General features: G+C 44.2%; 1 protein-coding gene across 3 annotated transcripts in view; it reads left to right on the top strand.

Moving 5' to 3' along the window:
• Mamdc2 (MAM domain containing 2) overlaps positions 1–19,536 on the top strand; it is a 202,358-nt gene that overhangs the window by 37,689 nt on the left and 145,133 nt on the right. For 2 of the 3 annotated variants that reach the window (XR_010047974.1, XM_003472203.5), the window contains exons 1-2: positions 429–562; positions 827–940. Coding sequence is in view for 1 of the 3 variants with exons in the window: in XM_003472203.5 (XP_003472251.2) it covers positions 529–562; positions 827–940 (148 nt within the window). In the remaining 2 variants the exon portion in view is untranslated. Of the gene's footprint in view, positions 1–428; positions 563–826; positions 941–19,536 lie in introns of those variants that run through there. The other variant, XM_063250074.1, reaches the window with a different exon arrangement.

Raw genomic sequence — 19,536 nt, 5'->3', positions numbered from 1 at the left:
TCCATAGGTTCTAAAGTTTCCTTAGAGAATTCCGCCCTCTTCCAATTTGGGGAGACAGAAGTTAAAATTAGGGCGAGCCCTGCAGGACTGACATGCCAGATGCAGACAGGCCTGCCGCAGAACCAAGCTGGTTCCCACCACGGATGGGCGGGGCGGGCGCTCTGTCCCAGCCCAGCGGAGGGACTCCTGGAAGGCCTGCCCCTTCCAAGTGTCCGCAAGGGGTCTGCTTCCAGGCGCTGAAGTCGCGGTGTGCGGACCTCGGCTCTTCCCGGCAGCGGCCGGCCCAGTGTGCAGCCGCCTCCGCCCCAGCCAGCCCCGCTGTGGCCGGGCCGCGCTGCGCTGCACCTCCGCTGGCCCCGCCGCCCGTTCTGCAAAGTTGGGCAGCTGGGGAGTCGGCTGTGCCGCTGAGCGTCTCCGTGCCGGGCCCGCAGCGCCCGCTCCTCCCACGCCCCCTTTCGCCCCGAGCCCCGGGTCCCCGCGGGCTGGCACCCTGCATCCCTGGCCGATCCTCTGCCCTCGGGCGCGACCATGCTGCTGAGGGGCGTCCTGCTGGTGGCGCAAGGTAAGGCCAGGCCCCGGAGACCCCCGGGGGGCGCTCTAGCCACCGGTTCCTGCCGCCCCGGGTGCGAATCTTGCAGCGCTGGGCTGGGCCACGGCGGGCGCCTCCTCCCGGTCAGGGCTGGGGTGCGGGGTGCGCCCCGGAGTCGCGCAGTGCGGGAGGTGAGGCCCCTTCTCCGGTGGCGTCCTGCTTTTTAGCAGGTGTGAGTGTGATGGTGGGGGGTGCGGGTGTGAATGCTCCGAACTGAAACTCGCTTTGCGCTTGCAGCCCTGCAGCTCTCGGGTGCCCTTGACCTGGCCGCTGGCTCCTGTCCCTTTGAAGAGGGCACGTGTGGCTTCGACTCGGTGTTCGAGTTTCTGCCCTGGATTTTAAACGAGGAAGGTAAGGGGCCCCGTGGAGAAGGGACCCAGACGAACTTTCTTCTTTGGTTGCCTTCTCCCTGGTCTCTTACCCCCGGCACACTCACTGTGTGATCTTGGGAGTTCATTCCTCTTGGAGGAAAAGCGTGAGGCACAGGTCCGCCTTCACCCTTCCACCGTGCTTCGGGGTAGCTCAGGCAGCCTTTGTGTACCTGGCCCATGGGTGGGAGTTTGAGGGCCTCCGCCTCCCAGGTACTCTCTGAGGCTAGGGACAAAGGCCACTTGCCAGCCAGGTGCCCCTGCAGGCTGTCAGCCCGTCTGGTCCTTAGACTCCTGTGTGAAGGTGGAAAGTGGGCCACTACTGCTTATCCAGCTTGGCAGAGAACTTTTCCCCCTTCTGAAGACCTGAGTCCTCAGACTTGCTCCTGTCCCTCAGTGCAGGACACTAGTTTTGCTGCCTGGTTCCATGCTCATCCTCACCCTCCTGTATAAATCCAGCCCTGGACAAAGGAGGAAATTCCACCTAGGTGGCTGAGCTGCTGCAGCCTGAGGGCACTCACTGGTCATTGCTTCACGGCTCCCCAGTATTTGGGTTCAACCGGCAAAATTCAAATGTAGGGGATTCACTTTACTTCTCACCCTTCGTTTTCATAGAGCAAAAAATTGGTTCCTAGTACCCAGCTGTACTGCTTTCCTTTCTCACTGGTGTCACCACCACTTAGGGGCCTGATGCATGAGCTTGTAATGAGGCAGACTGCCCACTGTGTCACCACCACCGCCTTAGACCAGGTCGGCTGCAAAGCAGCCTTCTTTAAGAGATGCACTGTAAGAGAAAGCTGCTAAGCCCCCTCCTCAACCAGTTCCCCACTTCATTCTGACGCCTTGGTGAAGAAGAGATCCCAGAGTGCTTGCTGGGATGCACAAACTGTCACCACAGTTTGACCTGCCCAGACTTCATTTTAGCTTGTCTGACTCTCAGGGGTAGGTGACATTAGTATCATTTTGCAGAGGTAAGAAGCTCAGTCTTCAAATATTCAAATGGCTGGTTTGTGTCCCCTGGTATCACTGGGTCGCCAGCCCTGAGCTGTCCATTTAGAGGAAGAAACAGGAAGGAATTAATTCAGTAGTTACCTTTATCTCCAACACTTGTCAGCACTTAATTACTAGTTTACTTGGAGGTATCTGGGAAAAAAAAATTTGATTTCTTATCAGAAGGATCCCTACCTTGCTTCACCACACCCCACCCCTTTCTGTGTGTGTGTGAAGCATTTTGAGAGATCACCTTATGTGTTTCACAGGTCTGCTTTAGGGTGCATTATTCTTTAGCAGAGCTTCTCAAGCTTCGGTTGCCGCTGGATAGTCTGGTGGGCGTGTTGCTCTTTTGAGTTTTTCACTCAATGGTTCTGAAGTCAGCCTGAGTATTTCCTGCAAGTTATCAGGTGCTGCTGCTGCTGCTATTGGTCAAGGGATTATACTCTGAGTACTCTAGGCTCCCATAAATGTGTTTGCGTGCGCGCATGCGCGCGCACACACATACACACACACACACACACACACACACACACACACACACACACACACACATGTAATCTGTGCTGTGGGCAGGGCCAGGACCAAGATAAGGAACCATCTGCATGACTGAGAATGAATCACTCATTAAATTGTGGGCCTGGGATCCTGGCATGCCTCACTGTAGTGTAGCCTTGATAAACAGAAATCAGCATCATTCCTGAGATGAGGCACTTGAATCCCAGAGCCCTGCACCCCAGCACTCAGGACACCCCCCCCCACCCCCGCTTCCAGCCTACCTCTGGGTCAGCAGGCATGCCACAACCTGCCGAGCACCAGGTCCTGCCAGGTCTGCAGGAAGTACTCTGCTGAACTGGCACCTCTCACAGTGTGGCCGTTACATGGTGCCCTTCGGGGAAAACAGGAAAGCCCTTATAGGAAGAGGAGATTGCAGTTTAACAGTATAATGGAAGCACTGTGGTTTCCCTTCTGCTTTCTTTTTAACAGCCGCTGCTTTCTGGCTCAGGACTGGACCACTGGCTTGGCTGGGGGAAGTTCATTCATTCTCCTCCTAGTGCTCCAGGGTAGAGTACACAGGTTAGGCTTTAGATGTTACAGGTCTAGTTTTCCAAAGGCCAGGACTTGGGCATAACAGTCCACTGTGGACTCCAGGGCAGTGAGGTAAACGTGTGCCAGTTCCTGAGGCTGCTGACGGAGAAGCCATCACTAAGAATTTCCCTTAGAAATCCATTTCTAGGCTGGTGAATTAAAGATAATAAAATTGTCCTAGGCTGAAAACTGGCAAGGGATTCACAAGCCTCTGCAAAAATTACTTCATCTTGCTGCAAAATCCCTGTGAAACAGGTTCTGTCCACCTACATGTGCTGATTCTACCATAGAAAGTTGTTTGTTTCCGAGTGTTTACCCACAGGTACTTGGAAGATAAATGGCACTTCTAATATGTTCTTGGTCAATATGGTAGTTTACTGTGAAGAGAGCAAACTAGAGTCCACTAAAGGAAGGGAAGTCTGCAAACTAAATTGCAAGTTAGAATTTTTATCATAAGAGGATCAAATCTGGGGGTAGTTGGAGTAGTCTCTGTGTCTCAAATATCTCCCCTGCTGCCTGAAATTGTATTTGAGGGACATCCCTTTGATTTTCCTAGAGTAGAATGTCTCTAAGCATCTCTGATTCAGTCCCAATGTCCCTAGTAAACAGCTATTTTGAAATATGCGCTGTCTCCACAGGGCACGGAACAGGTGAGTTCTGACCAAAGCAGTGTGTTGGCTTGGGTTCTGCACCACCATGGAAGGTGCCCTCAGTAACTGCACAGGGACAAGTGACCAAGCGCTGCCATCCAGCCTTGTCTTCTTTCTAGTTTTGCCAATTGTTACTCTGTATTCCTGGTTCTCCATGCTTTGTGTAGGAAATAAAATTCCCAATTTACCAAAGGAAGTAAGATTATGTCAAACTCAAGTTTGAACTCATTTCTAAATCTTAGGTTAGCCTTAAAGCTGGGAGACAAGGGGTCTGTTTTATCTTACACAGATCTTCTTTATCACTCATCTGTCTGTAATAAAAATCATCTTTATTCACAGTTCGAAAAATATTGGAACCCTACTAAAGCTGAAGCTTCATTCTTTCTTAGTGCAGCTTCAAGGGCAGGAACACTTTGATTGGGGATTATTAGAGTTGGTTTTGCAATTCAAATTAGTCATTGTGTGGATTTGGGCTTCTCTCTTATTCTTGGACACTATATCTTAGTACTTGTAACCTTAATCTATAAGGAAACCCATTGTAAGAAATGAGGAAGGAAACAGGTAAAAATAAATCCAGGTACAGCTCTTTAATTATAAGTCCAGAGCCAAGTATGGTATAATCCCAGATCTCTGGAGGCTGAGCGAGGAGGATCACAAATTTGAGCCTAGGATGAGCAACTTAATAACTTAGCAAGAATCTGTCTCAAAGTAAATATAGTAGGGCTGTGGCTCAGTGTGAAGGCCCTGGATTCAGTCCCCAGTGCCACCATAAAAAAAAAGTGTTCAGAGCACTGAGTCACCTGGTGGGGAAGGTAAATGTGGAAATGTCAGGTTAAGAAGAGGTTAAAAATAATTCAAAAAACACTTGTAGGGAAGAGCTTATGTTTTATACAACTGGAGTCAAGGATGGTGAATGCCTGAAACCGAAAACATTTGGACAGTGTTTTGCTGAGAGAAAAGACCAAGAGACAGGGCAGGGGACATAGCAGTGTATGCCAAAATCTTGTTGTACCTACATAGGTGTGTCTCTTTCTGGTACCTCCTTTCCTCCCCAAACTTGTTCCTTCTCTTTTACAGACACTTGAGAGTGTCCTTAAATGTCAGATGGCCACATTAAGTAACCTCACATGGTGCCTTGGTCACTCGAGTTTCAGTTCTATGCTCTCGGTCATGTGCCAGTTATTCTTAACAGTGATAAATACCACCTGATATTTCCCGAGGTCCAGCTGGAGCCAGCACTGGCCAGGAGCCCAAGGGTCCTTCCTGGGAGAAGAGGGGCAGTGCTGTCCTTCCTGCAGCTAACGGCCCTTTTGCTGACTGCAGAGGGCTTCTTCAGCATCCTGCCCTGACCTCATGAGGTTCATAAGACAGCTCCTGTCTCCCTCACCGGGACCAGCAAGATTATTCTCCCAGAGCTCTCCAGACACAGGTATCCCCACTGCCTAGAGGCTAGAAGCCAGCACAAGTCTGGAATGTTCCTTGGATGCATCTCAGAGTGATGACTAACTCTGGAAATTTGGCCACATTAATCCTGAAGTATCGTTTGTCATTCCCTGGTTCTGTGCTGACGCCACTGTGAGGTTGGACGTGGCTGTGGCATGGTATACTTGAGGCTGATCGTAGGTCTTCTGTGGCTCCACCTAGGAGCTCTGATCTAGTGCTGAGCCCTGGAGGTCATGAAGCGTGACCTCCTTCTTTCATAGAGGAGTACGTGAAGGCCCAGACAGCTGTCAGTCACGCTCACGGATCCAGTGAGTGACAGCTCTTGGGCGGGGCTTCCTCCTCAATTTTCCACCAGTTCTTTCTCTGCGTTGCTGCTAACATCCCTGACTTCACAGGGTCCTGGCCTCTGCAGCCTCACTATGCTGGAAACTCTACATCGGAAATCTAATCATATCTTAGACACGTGGAACAGTGTGGATCCCCCCAATGGAGTGCTGACAAAGCCCATAAAATACTACTTTTTGTGCCACAGTGAGTAGCGTTTATTTGCTATTCCAGATGTGTAGGGCTCCTGCCGGCCATGGTCCTCCAAATATAGAAAAGGACCTGCTACATAGTAGATATTCAGTAAGTATTTGTTGATTAGATAGATTTGTTGATTGAATGAATCTAAGATCCAACCATGAAAATATCCCTGTACATTTGTGTGTGTGTGTGTGTGTGTGTGTGTGTGCATGCATGTGTGCACACGTGTACTCCTGGACCTTTCTGTGTTCACACATGAACTGCAGCTTAGTAGTTAAAGCCTACTAGTTAAAATGAGCTCTGCGCTCGGTGACTTGGATTAGAATTGAGGATCTGCTCTTTCTAGCTGTGTGGTCTCATCCTGTCCACGTCTGTTTCCTCAGCTATAAAAGCCATCTTGCAATCTCCTAAGACTATTGTGTAGAGTACATTAAATGCCTAGTGAGAATTTTATACCTGTAATCTGATTTTTTTTTTTTGCAGTGGTAAGGATTGACCCCAAGGCCTCATACCTGCTTATCCAAACACTCTGCCCCTGAGTTATATATATCCCCAGCCCTTTTCATGCTCTTAGCATTATTAGACTTGTATTTTACAAACATTATATGCATTAGTTCTTCTAATTCTGACAAGTCTCCCATATAGCTTCTCAAGAGCTAAGGAATGTATATTCCTTTTCTTGTAGTTTTGCCATTTGATTTTCATTGCAACCAGAGGAAGAATCTTTTTCTCATCATTTGATTCTATTTTAAGAATAGAGCTGCATTTCACTGTTGTGTACATGAAGGAATAAAACCGAATTTCACACTTGGTACCTAGTCTCTCCCCAGGGCTCATTCTCCCGGCATTCGATCATCCACTGAGCCTTGGCCTCCCTTCCTTCACTCTGGGTTCCAGAGCGCTTCCTCCTGACCCCTCCACTTTGGATTCACCTGCATGGAAGGGCACCATCTGTCTACTCCTCCTGCTTTAAGTGGCTTCACTGGATGGAGGCTGAACATGGCCACCCTCCCCACTATTCAGGCCAACATCCAGGAGGGAGAAATCTGAGCTCTTCCTACATAGACAGAGTTGCTGAATGGGAAACTCTTATCCAGGACCTGGCTTGGTCCCCAGGATTTTTAGGATGTTTCCTTCTATGATTGCAGAGGTCAGCCAAGATTACATTAAGTCGGAAGGGAAAAATAATTTATTATCATAAAGCTGTATGTTTTCATTGTCATCTTCAAATTTCTTAGCCTACAGTTACTGTGTTTTGTGACTTGCATTTTGGATATAATATCCATTAAAAGCCCTGGCTTTTAAAGTAGTAGAATCTCTTTTGTTGGGTCACAGTAGGTGTAGTCCTGTTTCTATCTTTTATTAAACAATGTTTGGTTTTCAAGAATTTGAGTGATTTGGGGATCTCAGTAAGTTTGGGCAGCAGATAGTTGAATCTGTCTTGAACATTGTCACATCTGCCAACTACTCTAACATTCTCCCTCGAATTTTCTTGTGCATGTGCTAAACAATTCAGCCCTACATTCATATATTTAGGCTTAGGTTCTCAGAGTATTTGATTATTTATCATCTACCTCAAAAGATTGGTCCCAAAAAAACCAAAAAAGATTGTTCTCCTAAGTATGGGGATTTTAGAAGGAGTGTAACTTTAAGAGGTGAAATCTTACAGGGGTTCTTAGGTCACTGGGGCACACCCTCCAAAGGGACCTCAAGGCCCTGCTTGTCCTGTCTCTCACTCAGCTGTAGTCAGAGATGTGACCCTTTTGCTCTTATGTGCGTCCTAACCATGATGTGCCACCTTCACCAGATGCCTATTGAATGGGGCCAAATGAATGGACTTCAGCCTCTAAACTGTGAGCTAAATAAACCTTTTCTCTTTATAAATTAGTTTCCTTGAGTATTTAATTGCCAAGCTAATTATTATGAATGTTATCCATGCTTTAAGATTCAACTCTTTTAAGAAAAAAAACACTCTGTAATTTCTCAGATGAAATCTCTCCCTTCCTCCCTTTCTATGGCTCTCCCTGTCCACCCTATACATATTTTTATTTGTGTCTATTTATTGGGGTCTCTATCCTGTCACCTCACAAAAGTACTGTATCTTTGAAAACAGATCACATCATCCTTACAGTGCCTGACAATGAATATGAAGTTTCAACAAACATCATGAATCTGGTCAATCTTTAACACTCTGGTTGAAACTGACATAAAAATAAAAAACTCTTCCCATGTTTCCTTGTAGTGAAAGAATTATATTCTGTAATCCTTCCTATCATAGAACTTCAAAGCCTTGAAAGGCTTATGTTGTAATTTGCAGATACAACAGAGAAGCAGCATTCAGCTTGCCTCAGGTAATAGGTGGTCTGCCTTTCTGCATGACTTACCAGTCAACAAATAGCTCTTGGATTATTCACCCTTGGGGCTGCTCAGGCCCTTGATCCGCTGCCATCACAAACAATCACGGTACAACCTTGAGAGCAATCCTGCTGGGTCTGAAAAGTATTTTTTGGCAAAAAAATTTTTGACTTTGAACTAGCTGTTGAAAACTGGTGTTTCTAAGGAATTTGGGTGGGGTGTACTAGTAGTATCCTTCTGGATGGGGAAAAGCAGGGCAGGATATTGGTCTAACTTAGGAAGAAGTTCTTGCATAGGGATGTGATAGGTAGAGAAGCCTGAGGATCTGGATTGTAATTAGTGAGATTGGCAGAATTTGTTTTTTTCCCCACTTTGTGCAAACTTTATATATGTTAGGGGGGATTCCTAAGGCTCAGAATAAGATAATAAATAAAACAAGAGACATTGTGCTGTAACTTCATAGCATTATGAATATATCATATGCTTTACAGAAATGCTGCTAAGAAATTTTTATTCTATTAAGAAGCATTTGACTGATACTGCCCGTCAAGCACTATGTCAGGAGTTAAAACATCTCGTATGCAAAGTACATGTGGTCCATGGAGAACATGGACTACCTGGTCATTGTCCATGCCCTTGGCACAGCTATAGACCAATGGGAAGAAACAAGCATCTGTAATTGTGATAGTACCAGGAGTTGTGTGCTAGTCAAGAATTTTCATTGTATGCAGTGTAAATTGTTTAAATAGAACAGAAAGGAATTTAGTAGAAGGGTATCATCTGGCTCTCAGAATCAGTAAGTCTAAGTAGCTATATTGGAGCAGAAATAGAGAGAGGCAAGGTGCAGACAGATCCTTCTTAAAGAACTATTTGTGTGACTCTGCCACTGGACATTGGAGACGACTCTGCTGGTTCTATCTGCTCTTTCAGTAGCTGTGAGGTTGAGCATTTGACTGCAGTTTGGGAGTGATGAGCTCAGTGATAGAAACACTGGTTAGGGGTCTCTCCCTTGGCCTGACAATTGATGAGGACCTAACATAGAGCAGGAGTGTTGGGTATGGAAGAGATAGTGTAAATAAAACACACAAGCCTCCCTACGGTACGTGCTGAGTAGAACTGTGTGTGTGGGAACCTTCAGCATAAAAGACAGTGATGAAAATTCTGAGCAGAGATGGTATTTTCCAAGGAGAATTATAAAGCAATAGCAGCAAGAGACTAAGAATGAATCTTTAAACCCATACTTAAGTATTAGGCAACCAGGAGACCACTGGTGCTTGGTAACTGGAGTTCCAGGGGAGTGATGAGAGCAGAACTGGATGCCCCGAGTGGATAAATGGGTGGGAAATGTAGATGGCTGTAGCGATTTCTCAGCAAAAAGTTTGGATGTGGGAAGAGAGATTCAGCTATACTTATAAAGAAACTGGAGATAAAAGGTTTTTGATTTTGGTTTTGTTTTGTCTTGGAAAGCACAGACGAGCTGGTTTATGGAGTAACCAGCATAGAAAGGTTTAGCATTAGACCCAGATTTCACTTTGACAACTACTGAGCTGCTTTAACTTGTGTAACCCCAGAACCCACCACTGAGTGGATCTTGGGCTCTGAGTGTCAACTTCAAAATGTATGAAATTTTATTTCTACTGTAAATGTGAAGGAGGTAGGGGTTTTGGCTGACTCTTTAGTAACTGTGATGTACCCTGGGACATACTCATTACAAAATAAATCTTTTCTAAGATGTATGAGGATGCCTGAGGTTTAAGGGAACTTTAATGACATATACAGTTTCTGCCATGGGAGTATTTCCTGCTTGAGGATCTATTTGTGTGAGAAGAGTGAAGAAAACCCTAATGAGATTCTAGTAATGCAGTAGGGTCTGTGATCTATAGGCACAGTGACTAGTACCTGTCAAATCCATGGGTTGTTGATATCTTTGACCATAACAACAATCTTGAAGACTGATATTATACAGAGAGATTGTGCTCTGTGTAGCTCTCAGAGAGATTAAGATATGCTCAAGGGAACACAGAGTGGGGGGGGGGCAACCCAAGCCCATCTGGCTCCAAAGGCTTGAACTTCACTTGGCCCAGAGCTGCGTCCAACCCCTGAGTAGAATGGCTCCTTTGCACTTCCAGAGGTGTCCAAGCTCAGGTTCCTCTGAAGACAGTGGGAATATCTACAAGATATCAGCGATATCCCAACATCCCAACTCCTGCCCTAAATTCTCAGCTATAAGCAGCATACCACCCATGCAGTAGCAAGCCTTGGGAAGGCATCAAGCAGAGGCGAGGAAATTTTTACTTATTTTTTTTCCCATAACAGATTAGAATTTGCTCTTGAAAGCATTTGGAGGATTCTCTTCTCAGTCATCAGCATAATTTTGGAAGAGAACTTCAGGGAAAATTTACAGCTTGACCTAAAATACTTTGGCAGTCTTGAAGAAATACTCCCAAACTCCCAAGTCATCTAGCCCTCCTGTGATCAAGTTAAAAGAATACCCAAATCAATGTACTTCTGGAGCTGGCCTCCCTACTAACTAAGCACGTTGGTACTTACTCATTCCATTACTCTCGACAGAATGGCAATGTTGCTATACAGCAGTATGATATATAACTTAGCTAGATGCTTAGAGAAGTTTCCATTCCTTATTTGAAAAGCTTTTGCCTTGCTGCCAAAGAGAGCTGAAGTGTTATGTGGGGCTGTGCTTATAATGAGGATGACTTTAATATGCTCAGCTTCCCCACGAAACTGCTTCCTTTCCTTACTAATATTTTTATAACTAAGTCCATCTAGAATGGAACTATAACTCAGGAAATTTTCCTTTTTAAACTTCTTCAGACTTTTTCTATTCCTGTAACTTTGTTAAGGAGGGATAATAGTGTAGACTGTTGGCGAATTTTCTTTTTAAGGTGTTTTGATCTTACACTAGGCAATTTTAAAGTGCATGCTTTATGAAAAGAAATCTTCTGATTTTTTTATTACAAACCCCAAAGACCAGCAATAAATGTTGGCAATTATACTTGTGTTTCTATAAACTTTTTTCTGTTTGTTCTCATATGCTGGTGAGGAAAATGTTAAATTCGTGTGTGTGTGTGTGTGTGTGTGTGTATCAACACAAGATTAGTGCTACTTTGAACTCACATTTAATACATAGGAGAACTTGGGGGGGCATACCCTAGGTAATACACAGCAATGCAGATTTTTATCTTTGTTACCAATTTAAAACACTTAAAGTATCTCCATGTGTAGATACTTGGATAGTGGCTGCTGGATATTGTGTAATAAAAGAGAAGCAATCTTGGAGATACATCAAATAATGCTTTATGTTAGAATAAGGCGTGAATCCCTTTTAATTTGGAATTTGTGAACTAGGACTTATTTGATTTATATTCATATACTTTAAAGAGTATTGAATTCTAAAGGAAATTCTGATAGCTACACAGAGCACAACTCTGAAGTTTTTGAACCATTTTACTTAATGAATGTATGAATAATTAACCACAATGTCTTAATTTCTGTGTTAAGTTTAATCCAAATGATGTCTTTTCTGTAAAGTATGCTGTTAAGCAACTTTTGAGAGAAGATGAGGCTGACCTATTTGTAATACCTGAAGGTGAACATCTTGATCCCTAAGGAAGATTTTCTAGGCTTTAGAATGTCCCTCCAGCCTCTTGTCTCTCTACAACCATAGCTACTCACAATAAAAATTGCTGCAAGGTGAAAAAGAAACAAAATGGTTTATATTTTTTAATTAACCCCCTTCTTTTGTCATTTTTGTTAACAGGAAGTCATTTGTACATTTGTGAGTCTATTCCTATCATAAAATAAGTTTGGAGACATTTATGAGCCATCTCTTGCTGAGCATAATATTAGCTTGGTAGTCGAAGAATTCTCCAAAAATTAATGGGTCTTAGAAAAACAGATAGTGTGCTCGATCCTTTCCCCGCAGTGTGCAAGGGATCACGGTCATGCACAATAGATTCTGGGTTTGAAGCTCAAATGATTTAAGAACTTTTTCTTGGAAACATTTGACAAAGAAGCAAGCCTGGAGAGTGGGCAGCAGGCATTCAGAGTTTTAATCTGCTGTTAGTGTTCATCACCAGCCACCAAATGCACTGCAGAGTGACTTGTCACCAAGACACCCTCGACTGGGAGGCCAGGGCGATGATTAGCATGTTTTATTTTTAGTATTTATCCTTACATTTCACTTCAGAGCTGCGAAGCAAGCTGAAAGACCACAGTGGCTTTTGTAAATATTCGTTGAGCACTGGGTTAGCGCGTTGACCTTGGACTTGAAATCCCAGTTGAAAAATGAATAATGACAATTACTTTACTGAACATGTGTTAGGCATTTATTATGAACATTGTGCTACCTACATCAGTGCCTTGAGTTGTTATGGTGCCCCAATGATGAAGATGCTCTTTACAAAGCACTGGGGTTTAGAGTTGGGCGGGGCGGACAAAAGATTTTCAAGTTTGTGGTACAAGTGATTGATAGAACCTGAATTTTAACCTGTTTGTCTCCAAATACTAAGGACATCTCTGCTGTGTTGCCTGTCTGTTTCTACTATCCCTTGACATGGGCTCTTAAAGGATCTTTATGATAGAGATAATAGGAGTGCTGATAGTGGAAGAGTTGGCCTAAATATTTTATGCCAACTAATTTGACCTTCCCAACAGCCCAATGAGTTGGGTCTTTCGTATCCTAATTTTACAGTTGTGGAAAGTGAGGTGCACAGAGGCATACATGGCACAAAGGTCCCAGATGCCAGGACAGGTGCCATGGCTCCAGTGTGGGTTCTGAAAAGGAACCAGCAGTTGTATTATTTGCCTTTTTCACTGCAACTTGAGGCAAGATTTTCTGCAGGAGTGCTCTGTGAGTGACTAGGAGAACCAAGTCAAAAGCATTGCATCTTCTAGATTCTTCTATACTCAGGGGCCCCACTCCCAAATACATTCTAATTTGAGGAAATTTTAAGTCAGTCTTCCCTTTTAAAAATGGCCCAGGACCCTGGGACAACAGAAGAATTTACTGCTTGCTTCCAAGCGACATGAGATTAACTTGAAAACTCCTGTGAGAGTCTGCCACTCAGAGCATCCCCACAACTGCTCAGCATTCTTTGGACAAAGTCCAGGAGAACTTGTGTTCTTGATAATCTTGACAGGTTTATTTTGGAAGTGAGTCAAGTATTCGTATGCCAAAAAAAAGAGTGGAAAATGTAATATTTGCCTATTTGAATTATATAAGAAGATGTTCAAATGGGTAGAGACATAAGCACAAAACATTGCTCAAAAACCAAGGACCATGGAAGTCAGCATTGGAACAAAAGTAGAGGATGAGACTGATCTGTCTTTGTGTCCTTGCATTCCATAATACACAATATGTTTTGATCCAAGGTGTACAAATGTGTCTCTCATTTCATCCTTACAATAGCTCAGTGAGAAAGATACTCTTTAAGGATGAAGAATCTGGGTGATAGATGATATGTAGGTGTCCCCCTAAAGCCTTGTGTGATCACAGCAGGGCTGTGGGGAGGTGACCAGTTGACGCGGGCACTATAGTCAGGAGTGGAGTCGTCCATTGATGAGTTTATAGCTAGCTGTGCTGTAGGAGGTGAGGCCGGGGGGAAGAGGTGAGTTACGGGGGCTGCAGCCAGGAAGGGTGAGTTTCCTCCCAGCTCTTCCCTTTACCCTTTCTGCTTCTCATTTGCCATGCTTTGAGCAGCTCTCCCCTGCCGTATCCTTCTGCCAACCTGTCCTTGGAGCCAAAATAAACCTCTCCTCCTTCCATTTGCTAATGTCAGGTGTTAAGTCCCAGTGACAAGAAAAGTGACTAAGACACTTCAACATTTCCCAAGTGTATTCTGTGAGATATATACATGTGTTTAAGAAGCAATAGGCTTGTGAGAGCCATTCAAGTTGAGTACCTTTACTATTTTTTTTCCCATTAAACATTTACCCACTCTGCTAGGCAGTGAGGCCAACAATGGTGGGTAATCCGGGTACAACTCTTGAGGAGCTGCCAGTGTAGCAAAAGAAATAAGATACAAAACAATAACTCTAATTTACTATATTGAGACTAGTGGCATCGGAAGGAAAGTACACAAGTTCTGGGGCTTCAGAGGTGAGTGAAAAGTGGCAAAGATGGGGCCAAGTATGTAAAATTTCAAGGGTCCCCTGCTGATGGTCCTTGAAATTCAGGTGGAACACGGTTGAGAGGAGTGGCTCTGAAGATGTGTCCAGTAGGAGGAAGAGAACGAGGAAAGTAAGAGGCGGGGCAGCCAGGCGTGTGGTCTGGAAGGAGTGTTAATTGGGCAAGTGCATCGGATGCATGAAAAGAAAAGTACATGAGTGTGAATTTGTGTGTGTGTGGTGCAGAGACCTCGCCCAGGGTCTTGCACACACTAAGCATGTGCTGTGCCTCTGCACTATATCCCCAGCCCAAAGCTGCACGAATCAGTGTCTTTTACTTTACTTTGGGTCACACCACACACACATGTGATGACCACTGAAGTTCATCTCCTTTGAATCTGTTGCCTTAGGCACTAGCACTGAGGACAGTCATTATCTAGGACCTCTACACTTCATAGTGACCCGTGTAGCCCAGGCCTGACACACGCTATGCTGAGAGTGTACATGCTCAGTCTTTTATAAACCAGCTGCTTTTGTGGAACTATAATAATATAGAATGGAAAGTCACTTGTCCATCAGATTCTCAACTATGTCATAATAATAGTGGTCGTGACTTATCACATGACACACACCATGCCCATACATCTCTTGCCCACGTGACCTGTTCCAATCTGTGTAGCTGTTCCCATTTTGAAGATGCAGCCACTGAAACAGAGAGGTCAATCAAACTGACCCAGATCACAAAGCAACCATTAGATCGCAGTGCCTGTGCCTAAAGCCAGTGCCAGTTCTGCTGTTTTGCTCCAGGAAACCCAGAATGAGTTTAATTCTGAAGGAGCTTCCAAAGAAGTGCAAGTTTTTATTTCTGGCCTCATGGAATGAATAGGATTCCAAACTCTTCTGTTTCCTCCCAGATCTTTGCTTTGTAATTTTGCCTTTGCTATATCTCTCATGAGCATCTCTCCCAAACTTCTTGAGACTACAACTTTCACTGGATCCCAGCCCCTGACCCTGGTATCATAGGCGTTTAATTCCCGAGGCCTTACTGAACTACTCAACTCCTCTTCCTCCCTCCCTTTCTGTTCAAGTCCTCTTGCATGATCCCTTTCTCTGTTTCTTCCTCCTATTGGCCCCTGTGCTTGCTCATGGTTCAGGGGGACCAAGGCCAAGGGGTTGCATCCAGCTTCTTGCTGAAGAGTCCCATGGCGGTGGACGGGTCACATGGCCAGAGACAGCAAGCACACTGTGTGTATATTTCCTCTGGTCTCTTTTCTTCTCACTGTTCAATCATGGGGCTCCACCCTTAGTCATCTTCCAGAGCCCCTGCCTCTACACACAGTACTTAACTAGTTTTCTCCTCCCTAACACATCATGACGGAGACTGAATTTCAGCAAATGAATCCTTGGATATCAAACCATAGCCCAGTGCCATTCTCGCAAAGCTGATACTGTGGCCTCTTCCCAAAACCTGTCCCAATAGAGCAGAGATTTATTAGTTCTTTTTGGCCTTGGTCCTTATAGAATGCATTTCTTCCTCTTCCTCTTTTTGACCTTCTCCTTCTTCCTTTCCTCCTTCCTTTTTCCTCTCCCACTCCCTCTCCAACTCCGAATGCTGAATCTTCTTCTTCTTCTTCTTCTTCTTCTTCTTCTTCTTCTTCTTCTTCTTCTTCTTCTTCTTCTTCTTCTTCTTCTTCTTTCCTTCTCCTCCTCCTCCTCGTCCTCCTGCTCCTCCTCCTGCTCCTTCTCCTCCTTTTTCTTCTCCTTTTCGCTCTTCTCCCCCTCCTCCTCTTGTCCCTCCTCCTCCTCTTTTCCCTGGAGTAGTTGCTGGCTGACAGGTTTATTGGCATCTATCAGATAATGAGGCTCACATCAAGGGTTTGATCATCAAGAAACCTGTGCTGTTACACCCAAATACTCAGTTCAAGCGGTCCATTTCCTGGAGCTCAGGACCTGCCTGAGTCACTGAATCTCTCTCCAGATGAAGTGGGCTAAGCAGTGCAACCATGCTGTGTCTTAGGTGTCCTGCAGTGTACCCCCAGGCTGTCACGTGGCGGTCCCTCTCCCACCACTCACGCCTCCGGTGAAATGTCTCCTACCTATCCCATGTCGGGTTTGACCTCCCACATGGCCACCACCACGTCGCCTGACTTAGAGTCTCTTGTTAGCTTACTAGCTGATTTTTTCCTGGTTGATTTAATTAGTTTTATTGTGACAGTGAAGAACAGATCCTGTCATATCTAGCTTAGTGTCTGGCACTTGATAAATGTTTACACTCAGTAAAAGTTTCACAGGTGGCTGACTAAATCTTAGACCCTGCTGCAGTGCAGCTTTAAAAATCTACCAAGCCCAGCACGTTGCTAGGACTTCTTGAACGAAAAGAAATACCAGATGATCCTGAGCATCATAGAGACATTCTGCTTAATGCGGAAGCATCTAGGCAGACGCTGGGGACAGAAGGAAGGATTTTTTCAATTTCACTTTAGTCCTGCCGTTTTGGTGCCATCAGTTCTCCCTATGTCTGCTGATTTGAGTAAGTGTTCCATCAGGAGAGCAGAGATTGATTTTGCAGTAATAGAATAATATTTTCTTTTTTGTCAAATCTAGAAGGCAGTGCTTGCAGCAAAAAAGTGACATAAATAAATAGAAACTAAATCCCAAGACACTATCCAGACGTGAATAAGAAAGTGTGTGTGTGTGTGTGTGTGTGTGTGTGTGTGTGTGTGCATGAACAGGGTGAATCTTTAGCTAATCTATGGTCTGAGAACAGTTTCTCAGAAAACTGACTAATTTTCCTTATCTGAGTTATACGGGAATTGCTCAAACAGTGGTTGTAATTGTCTTATTTCTCTTTTCTTCCCCAAAGGTAAACCAAACTGATAACATGTAATCCACCATGACTATTACACTCCAGATCACACGGAAAACATTCTTCTTTATCATCACAGACTTTTCTTTTAGGATCCCAGTGACACAAAGCCAGATGTGGTAGCCCCAGCCTATAATCCTAGCACTTGGGAAGCTGAAGCAGAAGGATCTCTGTGACTTCTAGGCCAGCCTGCTAAATAAGGGTAGTGAATATCTAGTCCTAGTTGTCATGCATCTTTGTAAAATGCCCCCAGATAGCTCCATTTCTACATCCTTCTCCCTATAATGGTGCACAATAATCAGTATCATAACTGAGAGTTTAGCTTCTTTCCCAGGGCTCACATAAATAGAACTTGGTTACAGATGTCTGCCCTCTTTCAAGGGCCCCAGCATGCTTTATACACTTTAACTTGTTCTGACACACAATCACCCTGATGGAGGAGCCTTTCCTCAGTTCACAGATGGGGAAATGAAGTCTCTAAATGGTGAGGTGTCAGGCCTGACGTCACACAGCTAGAAGTGGCAGGGCAGGTGCAAAGTCCCATAATGGTATCTCCCTTGACTCGTATCTCCGAAGCACTAGCATTATTCCTGAACCTCTCTTAAAGCCCTTGTCAGTCCATCAAAGGACAAAATAACAACAATTTAAAGTTCTTGATTGGTTTTTCTTTTGCAATTCTGGAATGGGCAACCCTCAGTCCATGAAATTCAAAGGGTTCCCATGGGTTGAACAGAGAAGGTTAGTTTTATAAAAACGAAAGGGCTGGGAAAGAAAAAAACAGAAGCAGAGAACATAAAGTGGATACATCTTTGCAAAGTTGCTTACCTTGCAGGGCAGGAACAGGGAATAGTAGAAAATAATAATAGAAAAATAACTTGTTGACTTTAGGGTTAGGTGTTTGTAAGGATTAAATCAGAGTGAACTTTATTATCATACTGATTGAAATTAGGCTTCTTTCTTTGGAAATTTGATTGTGATTTCTCTGTCCCAGTAGAAAAGTAGGCTGGATAAAAACTCAGTTTCTCTTTTTTTGAGTTAGAAGGTTAGCACAAAAGGCTTCACTTTGGTTTTTACTCTTGTCCATTGAGGTCCTGTGCAAGATTCTTCCATAACTTTTATGTAATGACACTTTTGTTGTGTTGGCATTTTAGAAGAACTTACATTTTTCTTCCTATTAAGCTATGAGTCTAAAAGTTAGGATCCCCTATAGGGCTTAGCAAGGCAGGGGAAATGCTCACTCCTCGCGGATACAAAGCTTAAGGCAGTGCCAAGATCTCAGTAATCAAGATAAAAATGTTTTAAGGCACTAACTTCCAAGCTTAAACTTAAGGCAGAAATGAGACGATGAATGAAATATCAAGGACTTAAGTGTGGACAGATTTCAACCTGCCCTGGGCTTCCCTTCTGCACTCTGGTCCTGGACCTGTAAGAAGCCCTGAACTGGTTAAACGAATGGACTTAAAATTGGCGTGCGGCTCATGTGAGCTCAATGTATGCTTAACCACCCAGTGAAATGTCCCCCTTGAGAATTCATTGATGTGTTCGATGAACAAAAGCCCTAAAGCCCTCGCCCCTTCCTGGGGACTGGCTGTCCACAAAGATGTTGATTCAGCTGTACTGTTTACACTCGAACTCAGATGAAATGCCAGAGTGCAATTCCCTACCCATCCAAGCAGCGGTGTCCCCAGTGGGGACAGCTTTCCTAGCAGAAGTTTAACTCTTAAAGAAAAAGAAAGAAAGAAGGAAAAAAAAGAAAGAAAGAAAGAAAGAAAGAAAGAAAAGAAAAGAAAAGAAACTACCCCTGCTTTCTAAAATTCTGAAGTTTTGAAATTATCTTTTCATTTATTTTTTTCCCTTGTCCTACACCTGTTCCTTAGTATTCACAGGGGATTGGCTGAGTCTCCTGAGGACACTGAAGCCCAGGGCTGCTCAAATCCTTTATCTAACATTGTATGGTATTTGTATGTAACCCATAACACCTATTACAATGTAAATCATGTAGTTGTTACACTGTATTGTTTTGGGAAGAATAATGAAGGAAAAGTTGGTGCATACTAAGGACAAGCACAATTTTTTGTCTAAGTATATTTCCGACTCATAGCTGTTGAAGCCGCACAAGTGTAACCTATGCATGGGGCAGGTGCTCTGTGCGTGTTCCAGAAAGTCACAGCTGTGTTATACATAAGTTTATTCAAAAGTAATTGTATATCTAGCCAAGCCTCCTTAGCATCCCCACCCCATACTAGGAATAGAGCAACAACAGGAACTCATTAAATATTTGTATTTAGTAACTAAAGAGTCATAGGGATGACTGTTATGAAAAAGCATAGTATAACTTAGAGCATATTAAAGTTATGTACGAAGTCCCTCCTATGTTTTATAGTCTACAAAAACTTGATGCTTTGCAGCCAGACAAGAAAACCAGCAGGTCTAATTTGCTTTTGTTTAAAATAAGCTCATTTTTCCAGGCTGATTGCATGGCTTATATTTGAAACACTGAAGACTAAGTCAGATGTGGCAGTCCGTAAGTGGAAT

This window comes from Cavia porcellus, unplaced genomic scaffold (assembly GCF_034190915.1).
Source record: "Cavia porcellus strain 051 isolate PalLab524CR breed Dunkin Hartley unplaced genomic scaffold, mCavPor4.1 scaffold_1, whole genome shotgun sequence".
Classification (NCBI taxonomy): Eukaryota; Metazoa; Chordata; class Mammalia; order Rodentia; family Caviidae; genus Cavia; species Cavia porcellus.
Note: the sequence above shows the minus strand (reverse complement) of the source record. Positions and strands in the feature narration are given on the sequence as shown.